Here is a 22,231-nt window from a genome sequence, read left to right as displayed (position 1 = left end):
GGGGTGGGGTGATCAACAGAGAAATGCAGCTTTATGGTTTATAATGGGCTAGGAACCCCAGATCCTTGTTAAGTCCTTTCTGTTGGGTGTTAAAATATTCAATCATTCTGACTTCAAAGGTCTTACGTTCTTGTATAGCACATTTGCTTATTTCCGATCTGACGAAGAAGGGCAACCTTCGAAAGCTAATCAAGAAATGTATTAAGTTATGTCCAATAAAAAAGGTATCATCTTATTTTCTTTTCCATGTTTTATTTTGTTTGATTTCTATTGATAACCTTAAGAGTGGACTAACACGGCTACCACACTCCTCTACTAGAGATTTACAGAAATTTGTTAAAACAGTGTCAACACACCATCACTAGCAAATGACCGCTGTTCACTTTGTCCATTTAGCCCTATTTGCTTCTAGAAGTTGATGAATAGCTAATTATTGCATGACCTGATGGATAATTAAACTGAAAATGTCATGGAAATATATTAATCAGGCCAACACTTTCTGCTACACTTGCAGTGAGTTCTGTCTGAAGTACAAAGAAGATCCATGACTGCACTGGTGAAGATGACCTATGAGGTATATTTTGGAAGTAAAGTTGGTGATCAAGACAAAGCTGGGGGGGACAAATGATCCAAGATGGCAACGGTCTGAGACACAACACCAGGTGCGCTCTGTTCTGAAACACAAACGCTGTTGAAGAGGGTTCCTCTCCTATCGCTGGAATGGGGAAAAGGAGAGGCAAAGTTAGGGAGATTCCCTCCACCCCTACCGGGACTTACAAGGTCCAACAGACGACCCTGGAACAGTTCGGAGTAGTGCCCAGTCCCAGGACGGCTTCTACCCCCGCAGTTGAAGCAAGAGGTTTGGTGCTTGCTAGCAGTAGGGGTCTCCTTGAGCCCTGTTGAACGTGCGGCTCCTCCCTAGCCAGGACGAGGAAGCCTGGAGTCAAGTACTGTAGCTCAGCCTCAGAGTGGGGACCAGAGTGAGCAGGGGGGGAACTTGCCCATGCTGAGAGGAAAACCAAATGCTAGCGGCCGGAGGAACCAATGGTGATATTTAAATCTGCGCTGTCTTCACAGATAGTGAGTACATTGGAACAAGCTGCTAAAGCCCCTCTTCCTGTTTTTTTTTTTGGGGGGGGGGGAATGGAAAAAGCCAGCTGTAGTGACAATGGAGTCACTCTGGGACTTGAGTTTTACTACACAATCTTCCTTACAATCTTTGATAACTAAAAATACTAAAGTAATTAAGTCTTTATCTGAGGCTGCTCTTATTCAGGCACAGACTAGTGAACAACAAGCTTCTGAAGTGAAACAGCTAAACGAAAGAATTCAGAAAATGGAACTTGTGGGACAAACCTCATTAAGAGAGAGATTCAGATGCTTGGAATATTTAGAGAACCAATCCAGGAGGCTTAATTTGAGACTGATAAATTATCCTAGATCACGTCTAATTACACCGATACAAATGGTTAAAAAATATTTAATTGAAATTTTAGGTATGTCAGAGAACTCATTACCACTATAACCCAGGCGTTTTACTTACAAGGTAATATTAAAACGGTATCAGGTATTTTACAACCTCAGGGAGGTGTAGCAATGAACCTCACATCCTTTTTAGAATCCTCTTTGGAGGTCATAACTCAGAGAACAACTATGTTGGTTTCTTTTGCCCTGGAGATGGATAGAGATGCAGTGTTAAAACTTTCCTTGAGACATTTGGACTCTATATTTTTGGGATCTAAAATAAGAATTTACCCTGACTTATCTAGAGAAACACAGAAAAGACGCAAAGCTTTTTTTAGCTTTGCATCAGAGGGCTTTGGCAATAGGTGCAAATTTTGTACTTAAATTTCCTTGTATTTGTCGTATATTATTTCAATCAAAGCAATTTAAATTCTTTGATCCCAAACAATTAGAAGAATTCTTATTAAGTAAGAAAGAGGCTAATGTACAGTGGTGGAAATAAGTATTTGATCCCTTGCTGATTTTGTAAGTTTGCCCACTGACAAAGACATGAGCAGCCCATAATTGAAGGGTAGGTTATTAGTAACAGTGAGAGATAGCACATCACAAATTAAATCTGGAAAATCACATTGTGGAAAGTATATGAATTTATTTGCATTCTGCAGAGGGAAATAAGTATTTAATCCCTCTGGCAAACAAGACCTAATACTTGGTGGCAAAACCCTTGTTGGCAAGCACAGCGGTCAGACGTCTTCTGTAGTTGATGATGAGGTTTGCACACATGTCAGGAGGAATTTTGGTCCACTCCTCTTTGCAGATCATCTCTAAATCATTAAGAGTTCTGGGCTGTCGCTTGGCAACTCGCAGCTTCAGCTCCCTCCATAAGTTTTCAATGGGATTAAGGTCTGGTGACTGGCTAGGCCACTCCATGACCCTAATGTGCTTCTTCCTGAGCCACTCCTTTGTTGCCTTGGCTGTATGTTTTGGGTCATTGTCGTGCTGGAAGACCCAGCCACGACCCATTTTTAAGGCCCTGGCGGAGGGAAGGAGGTTGTCACTCAGAATTGTACGGTACATGGCCCCATCCATTCTCCCATTGATGCGGTGAAGTAGTCCTGTGCCCTTAGCAGAGAAACACCCCCAAAACATAACATTTCCACCTCCATGCTTGACAGTGGGGACGGTGTTCTTTGGGTCATAGGCAGCATTTCTCTTCCTCCAAACACGGCGAGTTGAGTTCATGCCAAAGAGCTCAATTTTTGTCTCATCTGACCACAGCACCTTCTCCCAATCACTCTCGGCATCATCCAGGTGTTCACTGGCAAACTTCAGACGGGCCGTCACATGTGCCTTCCGGAGCAGGGGGACCTTGCGGGCACTGCAGGATTGCAATCCGTTATGTCGTAATGTGTTACCAATGGTTTTCGTGGTGACAGTGGTCCCAGCTGCCTTGAGATCATTGACAAGTTCCCCCCTTGTAGTTGTAGGCTGATTTCTAACCTTCCTCATGATCAAGGATACCCCACGAGGTGAGATTTTGCGTGGAGCCCCAGATCTTTGTCGATTGACAGTCATTTTGTACTTCTTCCATTTTCTTACTATGGCACCAACAGTTGTCTCCTTCTCGCCCAGCGTCTTACTGATGGTTTTGTAGCCCATTCCAGCCTTGTGCAGGTGTATGATCTTGTCCCTGACATCCTTAGACAGCTCCTTGCTCTTGGCCATTTTGTAGAGGTTAGAGTCTGACTGATTCACTGAGTCTGTGGACAGGTGTCTTTCATACAGGTGACCATTGCCGACAGCTGTCTGTCATGCAGGTAACGAGTTGATTTGGAGCATCTACCTGGTCTGTAGGGGCCAGATCTCTTACTGGTTGGTGGGGGATCAAATACTTATTTCCCTCTGCAGAATGCAAATAAATTCATATACTTTCCACAATGTGATTTTCCGGATTTAATTTGTGATGTGCTATCTCTCACTGTTACTAATAACCTACCCTTCAATTATGGGCTGCTCATGTCTTTGTCAGTGGGCAAACTTACAAAATCAGCAAGGGATCAAATACTTATTTCCACCACTGTAACAGTCTAGTCGCAGATGATAAACTGTAAGACAGCTTGGAGTAAGCCACCTGGGTAAGCTGTATCATTAATATTAGTTAATTATAAGATATATATGTATATATATCTAATCTTATTTTTTTTGTTTTTTTCCTTACTTGGATCAATTACCTAAAATTGTTGTGGTCGATAATTAATGGAAAAACTTTACCTATATGATTTATAATTTCTTCAGGTTTATTTTCCAAATTTGAGTATTATCACTCATAAGATGTACATTATGATTGTTATAAAATGTAATAAAATTATTTTTAAAAAAAGACAAAGCTTGGACCTCTATATTTTTGTGCATCATCTGTAGTTAATTAAGGAGCTATTTATCAACTTCTCCTAGAAGCAATACATAAAAATAGGACAAAATGATGTTATAATATATTTGAAATGAATAGCAATCTTTTACTAATGATGTCATGTTGATATACATGTGTTGTAACCAATTTCTGGAAAACCATATTTAAAACAATTTTTATGTAGATTTTTGGATGCTGATCACAGAAAAAACATCAGCCAATCTCTTTAAAAAGGCTAAGAAGTACCAAAAGGGGAATTTATGAGTCTGTTCTCTAGAGTACTTCAAGCTGGCCAGAGAGTCAACAAAGATATACATGTTCCTCTGAAATCCATCTGCATACTTACAGGGAAATTTAAGAAATAATGTAGCATCTGTGTCCTGAACCCTCTAATGAAATGTCAGACATGCTTTTAGACAGGTCCAGAAGAACTGTTAACAGGGTGACCTAGAAATAACTCATCACTTTTAACATAATATTAGGTCTCTGCCTAAATCCAAGATGCTCCCACATGACGTGAACACAGAAGAAACACAGTGAGGGAAGCAGGATTTCATCAAGGATGTCCTTTATTCAGCAGTGGTGTACAATGTACATATGCTCGGGATTAATAATTGTAGTGACACAACGGGAGTCAACACAGGCCAAGTTCCAGCATCAACATCTTCATCAGGAGTCCTAGTAGAGGATTAAAAGAAGGTCTACCTAATAGATTATTATCAAAGAAACCAATCTGAGCTCTCTCACATTAGCACAGAGATGCTTCTTTCCTGAGCCGCAGCATCAAAGAAAGTGAAACCACTCAACCCTTGGTGAATTTTCCAATAGTCTTTGATTTAGTCAATTAAGTCCTTAATTAGCCAGGTGAGCCTCTTTGAAAATTCATTCTTTCGGTGACCACATTTAGATAAAATTTGCAGTGTGAGACTAATAAATGTGAGAAGAGGAAAGTTACATTTAACAAATAGATGCACAGAGATGAAAATTCCAACCTGGTTTATTTGTCAGCTGGATACAAACGATCTACCTCTAGATGTCAAATTAAGGTTAATGTCTTGAGGATCCAGCTACAGGCAGTCTAGCAATTTATTTATTTTATACTAGTAAAAAAGGTCCGTTTCTGTTAGAAATGAAACGGGCGCTAGCAAGGTTTTCCTTGGAGTGTATGTTTCAGAAAGAGCGTGTGTGAGAGATGGAGCGTGTGTGTCAGAGAGAGAATGTGTGAGAGAGAGAGAGAGAGACAGAGTGTATGTGTTTGTGCGAGAGAGAGAGTGCGTGAGAGACAGTGTTTGTGTTTCTGTGTGACACTGTGTGAGAGAGCAGGACAAAGACAGTGAGTGTGTGAGTGAGAGTGTATGTGGCAGACAGAAAATGAGTGACTGCGTGTGTGGTGTGAGGAACCCCCTCAGCCCCCTCTCCCCTGCCCCCTTGCAGCCAGGCATGTGCAGCGACCCTCCTCTCCCCATGTTCCCCCTGCAGCCACCCATGTCCAGCATCCCCCTACAGCCACCCATGCCCATCAACCCTCCTCTCCCCCTGCTGCGTCCTTCCTGTCTCCCTTGCTCCCCCTGCAGCCACCCATGTGGTCTCAGCCCCCCCCTCAGCATCCCTTCTGTCCCCCTGCAGGCACGCATGTGCAGCGTCCCTCCTCTCTCCCCTGTCCCCCCTGCAGCCAGCCATGTCCAGCGACCCTTCTGTCCCCCTGCCCCCCCTGCAGCTACCCATGTCCAGCGACCCTCCTCTCCTGTGCAGCCACCCATGTCTGAGGACACTCCTCTCCTTTTTCCCTGTTCCTCCCCTGTGGCCAGCCATGTCCATCGACCCACCTGTCCCCCCAGATGACCACCAACCCTTCTGTCCCCCTGTCCGCCCTGCACTGTCCGTCCTGTATCCCCTGTCCCCCTTGCAGGCACCCATGTGGTGTGTGGAGCCCCATCCCTATCTCCCTGTTCCCCGCCCCCCTGCAGCCACCCATGTGCAGCAACCCTCCCCTCCCCTCCCCCTGCTTCCTTCCAGCCACCCATGTCCAGCGAGACCCCCCCTTCCCCCCAGCCGGCGCAGCACCCAAAGAAAGCCCCTTGTCCCCCCCCCTTCGCGCATCACCCGACCCCCCACCATGGCTCATCACCAAGCCTTTCCCCCCCCCATCAACCCCCTCGCCACCCGCAACCGCTAATACAAACTGTGTGCGGCGGCTGTGGCTTCTGCTATTCAGCAGCAGCAGGCCGTACATAAAGAAAACAAAAAAAAAAAAATCCTCCTAAAACGCACCTCCGTTGAGAAGCATCTCACATTGGCTAAAGTCTCAGCATGCGCTCCTCCTCTCCCCTCTGACGTCTTGGCGTTTCTCCGGGGTCTTCCGGCAGGGGCACTGACGTTGAGGGGAGAGGAGGAGCGGCTGCAGAGACGTCAGCCAATGTGAGATGGTTCTCCACGGAGGTGCATTTTAGGAGGTTGTTTTTTTGTTTGTTTGTTTTCTTTATGTATGGGCTGCTGCTGCTGAATAGAAGCAGCAGCAGCCGCCGGACAGAGTTTGTATTAGGGGTCGCGGGTGGCGAGGCGGTCGATGTGGGGGGGAGGGGCATGGTGAAGCGGCGGGGGAGGGGTTGGGTAATGCGGCGAGGAGGGAAGGAGGGTAGGGGCTTTCTGATGCCCCGTTGCACAGGTTGTTGTGGGGATGCGGCGGGGGGGCACTTAGAGGTGCACCGTCGAGGCTGTTTGTGTTTTTGTTTGTGTGTGTGTTTGTGTGTGTGTGTTTGTGTTTTGTGTGTGTGTGTTTGTGTGTTTGTGTGTGTTTGTGTGTTTGTGTTTCTGTGTGTTTGTGTTTATGTGTGTGTGTGTGTTTGCGTGTGTTTATGTGTGTGTGTGTTTGCGTGTGTGTGTTTGTATTTGTGTGTGTGTTTGTATTTGTGTGTGTGTGTTTGTATTTGTGTTTGTGTGTGTGCGTTTGTGTGTGTTTGTATTTGTGTGTGTGTGTTTGTATTTGTGTGTGTGTTTGTGTGTGCGTGTTTGTATTTGTGTGTGTGTGAGTTTGTGTGTGTGTTTGTATTTGTGTATGTGTGTTTGTATTTGTGGGTGCGTTTGTGTGTGTTTGTATTTGTGTGTGTGTGTTTGTATTTGTGTGTGTGTTTGTGTGTGCGTGTTTGTATTTGTGTGTGTGTGTGTGTGTGCGTGTTTGTATTTGTGTGTGTGTGTGTGCGTTTGTGTGTGTGTTTGTATTTGTGGGTGTGTTTGTATTTGTGGGTGTGTGTGTGTGTTTGTATTTGTGGGTGTGTTTGTGTGCGTTTGTGTGTGTGTTTGTGTTTGTGTGTGTGTGTGTGTGTGTGTGTGCATTTGCGTGTGTGTTTGTGTGTGTGTGCGTTTGCGTGTGTGTGTGTGCGCGTTTGTGTTTGCGGGTGTGTTTGCGTGTGTGTGTGTGTGTTTGTGTGTGTGTTTGCGTTTGTTTGTGTGTGTGTGTGTGCATTTGTGTGTTTGTATGTGTGTTTATGTGTGTTTGTGTGTGTTTATGTGTGTGCGTTTGTGTTTTTGTTTGTGTGTGTTTATGTGTGTGTGTTTGCGTGTGTGTTTATGTGTGTTTGTGTGTGTTTATGTGTGTGCGTTTGTGTGTGTTTATGTGTGTGTGTTTGCGTGTGTGTTTATGTGTGTGTTTATGTGTGTGTGTGTGTGTTTGTATGGTGGAGGCTATTATTAAGAATAAAATTGCAGAGCATATACAAAAACATGGACTGATGAGACAAAGTCAGCACGGATTTAGTGAAGGGAAGTCTTGCCTCACCAATCTAATGCATTTTTTTGAGGGGGTAAGCAAACATGTGGACAATGGGGAGCCGGTTGATATTGTATATCTGGATTTTCAGAAGGCGTTTGACAAAGTGCCGCACGAAAGACTCCTGAAGAAATTGCAGAGTCATGGAATCGGAGGTAGGGTATTATTATGGATTAAGAACTGGTTGAAAGATAGGAAGCAGAGAGTAGGATTGCGTGGCCAGTATTCTCAGTGGAGGAGGGTAGTTAGTGGGGTCCCGCAGGGGTCTGTGCTGGGTCCGTTGCTTTTTAATGTATTTATAAATGACCTAGAGATGGGAATAACTAGTGAGGTAATTAAATTCGCCGATGACACAAAATTATTCAGGGTCGTCAAGTCGCAGGAGGAATGTGAACGATTACAGGAGGACCTTGCGAGACTGGGAGAATGGGCGTGCAAGTGGCAGATGAAGTTCAATGTTGACAAGTGCAAAGTGATGCATGTGGGTAAGAGGAACCCAAATTATAGCTACGTCTTGCAAGGTTCCGCGTTAGGAGTTACGGATCAAGAAAGGGATCTGGGTGTCGTCGTCGATGATACGCTGAAACCTTCTGCTCAGTGTGCTGCTGCGGCTAGGAAAGCGAATAGAATGTTGGGTGTTATTAGGAAGGGTATGGAGTCCAGGTGTGCGGATGTTATAATGCCGTTGTATCGCTCCATGGTGCGACCGCACCTGGAGTATTGTGTTCAGTACTGGTCTCCGTATCTCAAAAAAGATATAGTAGAATTGGAAAAGGTACAGCGAAGGGCGACGAAAATGATAGTGGGGATGGGACGACTTTCCTATGAAGAGAGGCTGAGAAGACTAGGGCTTTTCAGCTTGGAGAAGAGACGGCTGAGGGGAGATATGATAGAAGTGTATAAAATAATGAGTGGAATGGATCGGGTGGATGTGAAGCGACTGTTCACGCTATCCAAAAATACTAGGACTAGAGGGCATGAGTTGAAGCTACAGTGTGGTAAATTTAAAACGAATCTGAGAAAATATTTCTTCACCCAACGTGTAATTAGACTCTGGAATTCGTTGCCGGAGAACGTGGTACGGGCGGTTAGCTTGACGGAGTTTAAAAAGGGGTTAGATAGATTCCTAAAGGACAAGTCCATAGACCGCTATTAAATGGACTTGGAAAAATTCCGCATTTTTAGGTATAACTTGTCTGGAATGTTTTTACGTTTGGGGAGCGTGCCAGGTGCCCTTGACCTGGATTGGCCACTGTCGGTGACAGGATGCTGGGCTAGATGGACCTTTGGTCTTTCCCAGTATGGCACTACTTATGTACTTATGTACTTATGTTTGTGTGTGTGTGTTTGTATTTGCGTTTGTGTTTATGTGTGTGTGTGTTTGTTTGTGTTTGTATTTGTGTGTGTTTGCGTTTGTGTGTGTTTGTGTGTGCGTGTGTTTGTGTGTGTGTGCGTTTGTGTGTGTGTGTTTGTATTTGTGTGTGTGTGTGTTTGTATTTGTGGGTGTGTTTGTGTGCGTTTGTGTGTGTGTGTTTGCGTTTGTGTGTGTGTGTGCGTTTGCGTTTGTGTGTGTGTGCGTTTGCGTGTGTGTTTGTGTGCGTTTGCGTGTGTGTGTGTGTGTGTGTGTGCGCGTTTGCGTTTGCGGGTGTGTTTGCATGTGTGTGTGTGTGTGTTTGTGTGTGTGTTTGCGTTTGTGTGTGTGCGTTTGTGTGTTTGTATGTGTGTTTATGTGTGTTTGTGTGTGTTTATGTGTGTGCGTTTGTGTTTTTGTTTGTGTGTATTTATGTGTGTGTGTGTTTATGTGTGTGTGTTTGCGTGTGTGTTTATGTGTGTGTTTATGTGTGTGTGTGTTTGTATGTGTGTGTTTGTGTGTGTGTGTTTGTATTTGCATTTGTGTTTATGTGTGTGTGTGTTTATGTGTGTGTGTGTTTGTGTGTGTTTGTATTTGTGTGTGTTTGCGTTTGTGTGTGTTTGTGTGTGTGTGTGTGCATTTGCGTGTGTGTTTGTGTGTGTGTGCGTTTGCGTGTGTGTTTATGTGTGTGTTTGCGCGTGTGTTTATGTGTGTGTGTGTTTGCGCGTGTTTATGTGTGTGTGTTTATGTGTGTGTGTGTTTGCGCGTGTGTTTGTGTGTTTATATGTGTGTGTGTTTGCGCGTGTGTTTGTGTGTGTTTATGTGTGTGTGTGTGTTTGCGTGTGTGTTTGTGTTTGCATGTGTGTGTGTTTATGTGTGTGTGTGTGTTTTTGCGTGTGTGTTTGTGTGTGTTTATGTGTGTGTGTTTGCGTGTGTGTTTGTTTGCGTGTGTGCTTATGTGTGTGTGTGTTTGCGTGTGTGTTTATGTGTGTGTGTTTGCGTGTGTGTGTGTGTTTGCGTGTGTGTTTATGTGTGTGTGTGTTTGTGTGTGTGTGTTTGTGTGTGTTTGCGCGTGTGTGTTTGCGCGTGTGTGTTTGTGTGTGTGTGTGTTTGCGTGTGTGTTTATGTGTGTGTGTTTGCGTGTGTGTGTGTTTGCGTGTGTGTTTATGTGTGTGTGTGTGTGTGTTTATGAGTTTGCGTGTGTGTTTGCGTGCGGGGCAGAGAGACATGGTGAGTTGGATGGCTTCACCACCATGAACTTACGAATTGTTTAGGGATTTTGCAGATGTTTATGTGTGTGTGTTTATGTGTGTGTGTGTTTGCGCGTGTGTTTGTGTGTTTATATGTGTGTGTGTTTGCGCGTGTGTTTGTGTGTGTTTATGTATGTGTGTGTGTTTATGTGTGTGTGTGTGTGTGTTTTTGCGTGTGTGTTTGTGTGTGTTTATGTGTGTGTGTTTATGTGTGTGTGTTTGCGTGTGTGTTTGTTTGCGTGTGAGCTTATGTGTGTGTGTTTGCGTGTGTGTGTGTGTTTGCGTGTGTGTTTGTGTGTGTGTGTTTGTGTGTGTTTGCGCGTGTTTATGTGTGTGTGTTTATGTGTGTGTGTGTTTGCGTGTGTGTTTATGTGTGTGTGTTTGCGTGTGTGTGTGTTTGCGTGTGTGTTTATGTGTGTGTGTGTGTGTTTATGAGTTTGCGTGTGTGTTTGCGTGCGGGGCAGAGAGACATGGTGAGTTGGATGGCTTCACCACCATGAACTTACGAATTGTTTAGGGATTTTGCAGATGGCTTCAGCAGGTTGTCTTCAGAATGTTGAGGTAGCGTTTTATGTACAGATGGGGCGTGGCTGAGGGCGGGTCTATGAGTGAGGGTGACTGGTCCTAGCCTATGAAGACTACAGGATTTTTGTGCTTCTCTGCCTTGGAGTGAGCTTCAGAACGTTCAAGGTGGGATTTATTAATATAGATTTTGCTCACACCTTTTTCAGTAGTAGCTCAAGGTGAGTTACATTCAGGTACTCTGGATATTTCTCTGTTCCAGGAGGGCTCACAATCTAAGTTTGTACCTGATGCAATGGAGGGTTAAGTGACTTGCCCAAGATCACAAGGCGCAACAGTGGGATTTGAACCAACCACCTCTGGATTGCAAGACCCGTGCTCTAACCACTAGGCCACTCCTCCACTAGCAACATTCTGTGTACAATCTCAAATAGTAGCAACAGAATCTCAACATTCCATCTAGAATCTCAAACAGTAGCAACACTCCATGTAGAAGCCTGCCCTTGCAGTTGGAGGAGTGGCCTAGTGGTTAGGGTGGTGGAATTTGGTCCTGAGGAACTGAGTTCGATTCCTGACACAGGCAGCTCCTTGTGACTCTGGGTAAGTCACTTAACCCTCGATTGCCTGCAGCATTGAGCCTGCCATGAGTGGGAAAGCGCGGGGTACAAATGTAACAAAAATAAAATAAATCAGCAAATGCGGCTGCACAGGCTTCTGTTTTGTGAGTCTGACGTCCTGCACATACAACGTGCAGCGACGTCAGACTCAAAAGAAACTTTCGGCGCCAGCTTCAGTGGAAAAATGAAAGGACCTCGGCTTGGCTGGCGGGGGTTGGGGGTCCCCCGCCAGCTGACGGAATTCTTTTAAAGGCAGCCGGCAGCGGCAGGAGGACGCGGACCTCGGCTGGCGGGGGTTGGGGTCCCCCGCCAGCGAAGGTAGGCGAGCAACGGAGGGGGGAGATTGGCAATGGCAGCGGCTGGGGGGAGGGGGATCGGCAATGGCGGCGGCGGCGGGGGGGGCTATAATGTGCCCCCTCACTCTGGCCCTGGCCCCCCCTACCGCCGCAGTTCAGATACGCCCCTGCTGGCAAGTAATGTTTTAAATCATATTTGGGGGTGGGAGGGGGTTAGTGACCACTGGGGGAGTAAGGAGAGGTCAACTCTGATTCCCTCAAGTGGTCATCTGGTCATTTATGGCACCTTTTTGTGCCTTATTCGTTATAAAAACAGGTCTACCTCAAAACGTCTTAGATTTAGTCCTGGATGGTTTTGTTTTGTTCCATTATGGCTGAAAAAGGTCCAAGTGTTAGGAACACCCAGATCCCGCCCTTAACATGCCCCTGACACCCCCCCTTGTGATTTGAACGCACTTCTGATGGACTTCATAGAAAAACATCTAAAAATTGGTTTTGAAAATTCCTATGTGGACGTTTTTGTGAGAAAAATGTCCAAATGCAGATTGATGCCACTTTTTGGGCATTTTTCTCCTTTGAAAATTAGCACCATAGTAAGTTAGGTGTGGATATTCAGCGCCAAACTGACTATGTTGAGTGGTCAAAATAGGCTGCTTAAAAAGAAGGCCTATCTTTGATTGCTAGAAAGTTAACCAGTTAGCGCTGAATATTGGCATAGCTGGTTAACTTTTTAGCAGCCAAAATAAACCCTGATATTCAATGCCAGTTACTGGAAATTGTCCGGCATTGAATATCCAGGTTTAATGCTGGTGGCAGACAGGAAATGCACTGCTCACTGCTGGCTGAACAATAGGCCCACTATGTTTATCTCTGTTGGATATTCCTAGCTTCTGAACAATGACTATATCATGATGGTGATCGTGGCTCGCCGATAGAGGCTCTCCACAAGTGCTCGACGCACATATCTTGCTGGAATATTTGTATTGTTTGGGATCAGCACTTGTGCAATCAAGGCACTTCCTGTGGTCTGAATCTGGTAGTCATGGTATTGGATATCGTCCACATTTGTGAAACCATGATGATCAAGATGTAGTTTACCATGTAGGCTTAATAAACGTTGTGGTGTATTTTCTTCATCCAGGAAATCATTTCTCCATCGGTTGATCATCATATGAGCTTCATACATATATGAGTTAGAGTCAGACAATATTTTCGGTTCAATCTGTACAACGAATCGGGTTTCTGTCCAGTTTCCTTCTTCTTGACAGACAAGTTCAGAGTCGGGAACTATCTTCTTCTCTATTGATACCTTGTCATAAGCACACTCATTGTTCTCCACCGGGCCACAATAATCCCAGGAGCTGTCTGTGTAGCACCAATAATAACTTTTGCCATGCAAGTCACAGGGGTGGTCAGCTCGGCAGGGCACATTTGTGTAGGTGACATCAGGCAGAGGCGAGCAGTAGTCCCATCCCCTTAATGTCTCACACCAGAAATAGTCTTTTCCCTCAGCTAAACACTCCCCCAAGCAGAGGGCTCCATAGGACCTAGTCCTGTGTGACACAACTTTAGGCTCAACCATCCCACACTTTCCCCAGCCTCCTCTTTCCAGGACACACCAGTGGTAATTTCCCCCATACAGTCCACAGGGATGGTCTTCACTGCACCTTCTACCATAGTAATCCACATTTTCCACAGAAGAACAATAGTCACGAGAGATACCAGTGTCACACTGGAAGGCTCCTGTGCTTCTTGTGGAGCACTCATCTTTGCAGACCATGTTATGCGTTGATGTAAAATGATTCAAATCATCTATTATTAATCCACAGTATTCATGATCTTTTGAGAGCATCTCATCCTTTAGATAGCACCAGTAATAATCTTTTTCATATTTTCCACAAGGGTGTTCATCTTTACACTCACGCCCCCGGTAATCAAGGCCTTCCTGTGGTGAGCAGTATTGTGATTCTATTTTGCCATTCTGGTTAATAATATTGCATTGGAATTCATTCCCAGATTTCTTGCAGCTATCATAGCAATTGCTCCCTAAGTAGGAAATGAAGTTTTTGCCATTGGCAGTTTGAAGTCTCAGAGCAATTGTCAGAGTCAGTAAAAGAAGAAATCCTGACCTCAGACGCAGTTCCATCCTTCAGACTCTGCAAAGAAGAAACACAAACACACTGTTAAATGAACGACTAGTCCAGCAGTATTCCTACAAAACCACCAGAGCACACCACAAAATAACAAATGAAAAATCTTCAAAGATTGACTGAGGGTTAAAACACTGAGTGCTACCCCCCCCCCCCCCCCCACCACCACCAAAAACCCCCTTTGTATTCTATTTTGTATTTTTTGTAGAGAGGTGTGGTAGCCGTGTTAGTCCACTTTTAAAGGTAATCAATAGAAATAAAACATGGAAAATAAAATAAAATGATACCTTTTTTATTGGACATAACTTAATACACTTCTTGATTAGCTTTCGAAGGTTGCCCTTCTTTGTCAGATCGGAAATAAGCAAATGTTGGTAGATGACAGTATATAAGTGAAACATCAAAGCATTTCAGTGACAGTCTAACAGGATGGGGGTGGATAGGTGAGAGACAGGAAGATATGCATGGAGAAAGGAAGGTGACAAAGCAATATAATTTTATGGTTTACAATGGGCTAGAAAACCCATTTTTTTGTAAAAATGGAGGAAATGGCTTTAATAAGTCTGCGGTACTCTTGCAATCTTCAAAGCAAGATAGTAACCAGCAGAACAGTCACTCATCATCGGCCAAAAACATACTACTACTAATCATTTCTATAGCGCTACTAGATGTATGCAGGTACTTTCTCTGCCCGTAGAGGGCTCACAATTTAAGGGCCCTGTTTACTAAGGTATGCTCGCGTTTTTAGTGTATGTTAAAAATTAGCGTGCGCTAACCGTATAAACGCCCATAGGAATATTATGGACATCTACTCAATTGGTGCATGCTAAATATGCTAATGCACCTCTAGCGCGGCTCAGTAAACAGGGCCTTAAGTTTTTTGTACCTGGGGCAATGGATGATTAAGAGACTTGTCCAAGGTCACAAGGAGCTGCAGTGGGAATTGAACCCAAGTTGCCAGGATCAAAGCCCACTGCACTAAACATAAGGCTATTCCACCTTCCAAAATTCCTTCTTATTTTTTCAATTATATTTCATGTTTTCACTTATTAATTATAATTTAAAAATGCTCAACAGCAACATAGTATGGACAACACCACAATACGTGTGGTGTTGTCCATACTATTTTTTTATTGAGCAGTTTTTAATTATAATTTTGGAGGTTTTTGGCCGATGAGTGACTGTTCTGCGGGTTACTATATTTCTTTGAAGATTGCAGGAGTACTGCAGCCATATTGAAGTTTTTTTCCTCCAGTTTTTAAAAAAAAATACAAAATAGAATAAAAAGCAGAAGTTTTTAGATGAGCATGTGTGTAGCACTCAATGTTTTGACCCACGGCAGTACCCCTAGCCAGTCTGCTTTGCACGATATCCACCCAAAATGTACAGAGGATAGATTATCATGCCTCCATCATTTAATGCATATTCATTGTGGACATCCTGCAAACCAGACTGGCTAGAGGTTACTGTGTGACAAGCTTTAGAAACACCAAATTAAGGGACAGAGATCTGTTCACAAACGTAGAAAATAAATGGGCCTGGCTTTCACAAAAAACTAAGCTCCTGAATTGAGGCTCCTATGTCAGGTGTTGCTGAAAATAGGGTACACATTTGTGAGCCTAAGATGTCAGTTGAAAATTCATCTTAATATGGGAGCTTAAAAGTTATGCCTATATAGAGACCTCAAGGATTCAGGGGCTCTGCCAGAATACTGTGACCTGTTTGTACCTCCACACTATCCAGGAGGGCTTTCCTGATCAGTGAGATTATGGTAGGAGGTGGAGGCGGTTTTGAACTGGTATAAGTGCTAAGCCCAAAGTTTGTTGCCTATCTTTGGTTGCCTGATCACTGCTCCATACAGCAAGAGGTAAAACTACTACTATTACTACTTATCATTTCTATAGCGCTACCGGACATACGCAGCACTTCACACGTGAACATGGAGAGACAGTCCCTGCTCAATAGAGCTTACAATCTAATTATGACAGACAGACAGGACAAGTAAAAAAGGTCTTTGCTGGCCAAGTCATTGAACTGCAGTGACTGGGTAAAATCAGTGCACAGTAAGTTAACAGAGTAGAGAACTGAAACATCTCTGCAGTACAAGAGACCCCGATTCTGGGAAAGGAGAGACTACAGTGGATATCCCCTGGATTTGAGAAGAAGGGGCGGGGACAGGCAGCCAGAAGGAACAGCATCTATGATCAAAAAAAGTGTCATTGCCCTCAAGTTGTGCCTTCAGGAGATAATTCTACAAAAAACAGTTCTAACATGTATACACTCATTACATATCAGTGTTAAGAATAATGGCATTTAGACACCAAAGCACTATTCTGAAAACATCCAATTTACATACTGCATATTTGCATGGGGACATACAGGTGGACATTTATCATTTACAGATGTACTACTACTACTACAAATCATTTCTATAGCGCTACCAGTCGTACGCAGCGCTTCATAATTTAACAAGAAAAGACAGTCCCTGCTCAAAAGAGCTTACAATCTAAATCAGGACAGACAGACAGGACAAATTTCTTACGGATCCTACGTTTCTCGCATGGTCTCTTAAATTCAGATAAATGATAAATGCCAGAGTAAATTATTGTATTCTAAGTGTGAGTGCTTATACCAGCTCTATGGCTGGCTTAAGTGATTGTAAATGCATGTTCTATAAAGCAACGTAGGCCTCTGTGCTCTCTTATAGAATAGGTTCCCATCAGATACCCTTCCAGCTAATGTACTTGTAAACCTTTCCTGAATGTGTGCTCTATATTAGGGTTGGAGACCACAGAACTCCTGACAACACACTGTCCACCAAGGTTTGCACTGGTTTATCGGGGGGCGGGGGGAGCTAGGTTTATACACTTAAGATGGCTGTTCATTTGCCTAGACTATTCAGCCTACTCAGTGCTAGGCCCCTAATTTTCTTTCCTCAACCTAAATCTGCCCCTGTTGCTACCCACTTTTTATGCTGTTAAAGTTGAAGAGTTTAGTGAAAGTTTGAGTAGAAATTGAGGCAATTGGCCCTAGTAAGTTTTCAAAAAAAGCCAATTTAGGAGCATAACTCTCCAAGTCAGAAGCATAACCCCTTTGAATTTTAGGCCCATTGTTTCTCTAGGGTCCTCTGAAGTGATTCATGATCAAAAATGTTCCTTTCCCAGAGTTAAAGAGCAAAGGTAAGGATGAGGAAAGAGCTTTCCCAGTCTCTCTTAACACTGAAATCTCCCATTATTGTGGTGCTGATTTCTTTTCCATTTTTTTCAATATTATCCATTAGAACAGTGAGGAACAATGGAAGCAATCAGTTACAAAAACCACATATGTAGTAGATAGAACCAGATGGATGCGGCCAAGTAACTATATTACCAATGACTAAATCAAAATCCAAAAAAGCTCAAAAAATTTAAGACTCAAAAAAATAAACAATAATAAACAATAACATTTTTTTTAATGTATAAAAAAGAGAAGAGCGAGGTCCTTATACTGCATATGCCACCAGGCACTTATGGGGATCTAAACAATCTCAAAAAAGACAATGCAACGTACTTTGAATCAAAAAGGCAGTTATGGAGAAAAAGGTCTTCACCTATGGGTGGAGGCCAGAAATCTCCATATACAGCTAGCCCACATCCAACTTGCTCTCAGTGAAAAATAATCTTATATCAGAAAATGAGTACTTGGAGTTCAGAAAATCAGTGGACAGATTGAAGGTTCCACTTTTGCCCAATTCTCATGCACTCAGAGCGAGTCCAGCCAACTACTCATTTTCAGCTCATAGCTCTCAATAATATTCCCTTGTATCCATATTTTCTTCCTTGTATGATCTTTCAGTTATCCCAGTAATGGTTGGATAAATGTCACATTGGTGACATGTTAGGAAGGTAAAGTTCCTAGATGATAAAAATGACTTCCCTTTACACCAGATCCTGTATTCCACTGACAACTAGATCCAAAGTATTTCCCTCCTCAGAGGAACAGCTATGGCATGATGCAAAGATAGTGGATCCACTCGATAAGGGGGGGGGGGGGGGGCCGAGTTCTGACTCAGCAGTGGCAGCAAGTGGCTTAATTTAAATGATGATTCTCATATTTAAATTCAAAATGCCCTAGAGGAAACAAGTTCTACAACTAAATATTACAAAAAATGTTCTATATATATATATATATATATATATATATATATATATATATATATATATACACACACACACATACATGCGTGTGTGTGTGTGTGTGTATACGTACGTACATGTATAGTTCAGGTGCTCCACTGTATAAATCATTTGGCCCAATTTTTAATCCAATATGTCTTTTCCCTGTTTTTTCTTCTGTACTAAGAGGCCCTTTTATTCAAGCTCAGCACATTAATGAACATTAGTATGTGCTAAATGCTTCATGGCCTAAATGTATGGAATAGGACATGTTGGAGGAGCAGCTTAGTGATTAGTGCAGATGATTTTGATCCTGGGGAACTGGGTTTGATTCCTACTGCAGCTCCTTGTGATTCTGGGCAAGTCACTTAACCCCCCATTGCCCCAGGTACAAATAAGTACCTGTATATACTATGTAAACCACTTTGAATGTAGTTGCAAAAACCATAGGAAAGCAATATATCAGGTCCCATTCCCCTTCTCCTTTCATAAAAGGGCCGCTAAGGTAGAAAACAGGGTGAAGTAGAGGACAACCAAATGACAAGCCAACTCAGGAGATGTTACTTGACAATCCTTTTATTCAAAGCACCAGGACAGGGACCCGACATGGGCTGTGTTTCGGCAGATGGAGCCACCTGCCTCAGGAGTCACACCAATATTCTCTGTGAGCTAGAGCAACTGGTTGTATGGCTGGTGCAAAGGTGTTGGTAGGTACAGTAGTATCAGCAAGATAAAAGGTGTCTGTAAAACACAGACCGCCCAATATTCAAAGGTATTTAACTGGCCAGGAATGGCACCTGGCCAGTTAAATAGCTTCAAGCCAACTATCTGCCGATATTTAGCGGGAGATAATGAATTTTAGGGTGAATTTATCCCTCCTCCCAAATACCAATGGGCCAGCCACTTGTAATTTGTTAGTGGGAAATAAATCACCCAGGCTACATGCAGTTGAGAAAGCAATTCAAATCTTTTATTAGTAACTTACCAAATACAGATACAATTGGTAATTGCTTTGGGGAGAACAGTTGTTATACAAAGGTATTCGCAATCCAGATCTCCCTAGAAGTAGGAAATGCAATCACTCTTATACTTTCATGGTGGCAACAAATTATTCATAGGTAATACAACAATAAACACACTTATTGGCTATGATAATATTGTGGTTAGCACTTATTGGATATATGATAATAGGTTGGTAAGTACTCAGAAAGACTAATAATAATTTTACCTAGAAATTCTAATAATAATATTGATTCTTCTAGGAATACAAGCAGGCATATTTTCAAAGCACTTAGCCTTCCAAAGTTTCCATAGGTTTCTATGGAACTTTGGAAGGCTAAGTGCTTTGAAAATATGCCTGCAAGTCACCTTCCTTTGGAGTTATCAGGTTCTGCAACTGCAGAACATCTGTGACCCCTATGATGTTGCACTATGTTAATCTGTCTGTCCACCTAAGCCTGTTCCTCATTCTAGCTTGCACTTAGGTTTCTCAACTGATCATGTGGCTTGGTACTGATCTGAAGCTCAGGCCAGTATTACACAAACTTAGGGCCTGTCAGCTTTTAGGAGGACTTGAGCCCTGAACCAAAGTAAAGACAATGGCTCATGATATACAGTAACCAACTATCTCCCGCTGAATATCCCGGTCAGCGTCTATGTCACGTGACATAGCCGGTTACCGCTGATTTTCAGCACCTGACTGGTTATGTTTAGCAGCCAGATAGATCCACGTAAATAGCAGGTCTATCTTTGGCCAATCAGTCAATGAATATCAGCATAACCGGCTATGTTTGTGGCGCTTTAAAAAAACCCTGAAATTCAATGCTGGTGGCTGGATATGGCCCCGGCATTGAATTTCTGGGTTCGCCGACAACAGTAGGAGTTAGCCGGCCTCCCGCTGTCTCAATATCGGGGCCAGAGAGTCCAAGGAACCACCACACCTCAGTGGTGGTTGCTTGGACACTCTGCGTTTTACAGGCATCTTTGAATAAAAGGATTTTCAAGCAAGATCTCCTGCGTTGCCTCATCGTTTGGTTGACCTCTACTTCACCCTACTTTGGCTTTCTGCTCCGTAGAGGTTACCTTCCTGTTTGCTGTACTTCCAGATGAGAAGGTACAGCACTGCTCACACATATACCACTTGATTCTATAAAGGTCACTAAAAATTGTGTGCACAAATTTAGGCGCGTTCCCGATTTGCGTGTGCAATTTAATAGTGAAATGCAATAAAATAATGAGCCAATTAGTGCCAATACTTGACTTTTTAACAAGCAATTATTGACACTATTTATATTTAGTTGGGACTAAAGCATATAAATTTAGGTGTGGGATCGGTGCCAAAAATTTATGCACAGTCCAAAAAAGGGGGACAGATATGGGAGGGTTATGGGCATTTTAGGGTAGATTTGGGTGTGGTTTTGATTTATATACATAATTATAGAATAATTGTGTTTTGTTTGTAAATTTAGGCATGGGCATTTGCACTGATACTTCAATCTACAGATAATAGAAAAATTGTATTCTTTGTCACCACTAAACTAATCCAACTCACAGGCCATTGAGCCGCGCAAGAGCCTTGGCAAAAAACTCCAAAGCCTAGTCTGCAAATGGCATTTGCGTATAATTGCAGGTCAGCATAGGTATGTGGTGACTCAGATTTTGGGGGAGGCAAAGTGGGTGTGGCCACAATGAAGTTAGCGTAGGTGAGTGGGGCAAGTTTTAATCCTTGGGGTGGTGACTGCTGTGTTAGTAGTAAAGGAACAGGGGGACACCTTTGAACATTTTGTACCTCTGCTGCAGCTGCACCAGCAGCCTTCTCCCTAGAACCTCTGTTACTTATGGTAATATGCACACTGAACACACTCAAGGGAATTATCTGCCAAAAGCTCAAAATAATACATCTTAAATAGAACAATATTTGCAGCACTCTGAAAATATACATAGATACTTTAACTTTTGGTTCCCAGTTACAGTTAGGATACACCAAGTTTACTGTAGATACCTCATGTTTACAGTCTTCTACTGAGGCTCTTGATTTATACTACAACCCAATACAAATAAAATAAATATCAATTTTCTGTCATGTTCGACACTAACACTCTACATTATGCTACTGGCTGCTTTCTTTCACTTTGTATACACAGTGCAGAGACACTTACCTTTGTCTGTCAAAGAAAGTGAATGCTGTGGATTTTCGTGGGCACACAGTGAAGGACAGACAGTGTGTTCTTCCACCAAAAACATGTAGAACTAGAAGACAGCAAACAAGTTAAAGATGAGACCTTTTGGTACACTTGGGATGAGCACTAGAGAGCTCTGCTCCCTTCATCAGGTCCCTGCAGAATGAGTTAAGGTTGTATGAGAAATCATCTGATCTGATCACCCCACTGCAATGTTTCTCTGAACTGGGACTAGATTAGATTAGATACAGGTGAGGGTAAAGGTGGGACCTTGACTGGACATCCTTGGGAACCCTTCCAATCATCATATTTGTTCATGTTCCTTTGCTTTAGTAGCACAACAGAACAGATGTCAGCAGGAAGGTTTTCTTGGCCTATCCAAGCTACCCTATTAATCCTGTCTACTGTATTACCCCAGATCCCATGTCGCAGTTGATATTCCTGGCCAGTTAAATTGGATGTTTGTGGCTAACTGTAAATTTTTAGCAGCACTTAACCGGTTAGTGCCAAACTGCAAACTGGCAATTGTAGGAGCCTTCTGGGGCTTACCAGTTCAGTACCGATATTCAGCATTTAACCAGCTATGAGTTACCACATAAAGATGCAGCTGACTTTTATGCCGTCTTATTTCTGCAGTTAACCTGACCAGCTAAGTGCTGAATGTTGCATTTAACTGGTTATGTGTTAGCTGGAAACCTGGAAATTCAATGCCGGTGTCCAAACATGTCCTGGCATTGAATATCTGGGATTAACGCTGGCGGCGGTCATCAAAACCAGTGTGGTAGCTGTGTTAGTCCACTTTAAAAATTAATTAAAAAAACACAGAAAATAAGGTGATACTTTTTTATTAGACTAGATACATTTTTTGACTACCTTGCAGAGGCCAAAACCTCTTTCCTTGGGTTAGTAAACTATCCTGACCTAAAGGTTTTCGTCTCTACAAGCTAGTCAAAAATGTATTGAATTAGTCCAATAAAAAGGTATCAACTTATTTTCTATTTTTGTGTTATTTTTAAACTAATAAAAAAGGCCTGTTTCTGACACAAATGAAACGGGCGCTAGCAAGCTTTTC

At 43.0% G+C, this 22,231-nt stretch overlaps 1 protein-coding gene across 2 annotated transcripts; it reads right to left on the bottom strand.

Moving 5' to 3' along the window:
* Nucleotides 1-12,257: 12,257 nt before the first annotated feature.
* LOC115481389 lies at nucleotides 12,258-21,374 on the bottom strand. Of its 2 annotated transcripts, XM_030220487.1 has the most exons (3): nucleotides 21,139-21,374; nucleotides 18,966-19,039; nucleotides 12,258-13,832 (listed from the first exon to the last, which is right to left on the bottom strand). In XM_030220487.1, the coding sequence occupies exon 3, from the start codon at nucleotides 13,820-13,822 to the stop codon at nucleotides 12,578-12,580; it is 1,245 nt and encodes a 414-aa protein (XP_030076347.1). In that variant the 5' UTR covers nucleotides 13,823-13,832; nucleotides 18,966-19,039; nucleotides 21,139-21,374; the 3' UTR covers nucleotides 12,258-12,577. The 2 variants fall into 2 exon arrangements, with proteins under 2 accessions (XP_030076347.1, XP_030076339.1); XM_030220479.1 differs by lacking the exon at nucleotides 18,966-19,039.
* Between the last annotated feature and the right edge of the window lie 857 nt (nucleotides 21,375-22,231).

This window comes from Microcaecilia unicolor, chromosome 1 (assembly GCF_901765095.1).
Source record: "Microcaecilia unicolor chromosome 1, aMicUni1.1, whole genome shotgun sequence".
Taxonomy (NCBI): domain Eukaryota; kingdom Metazoa; phylum Chordata; class Amphibia; order Gymnophiona; family Siphonopidae; genus Microcaecilia; species Microcaecilia unicolor.
This window is presented reverse-complemented; position numbering and strand designations above follow the sequence as displayed.

Coding starts and splice junctions, on each gene's coding strand:
- LOC115481389 (XM_030220487.1), bottom strand. CDS start 13,822: ATGGAACTGCGTCTGAGGTCAGGATTTCTTCTTTTACTGACTCTGACA.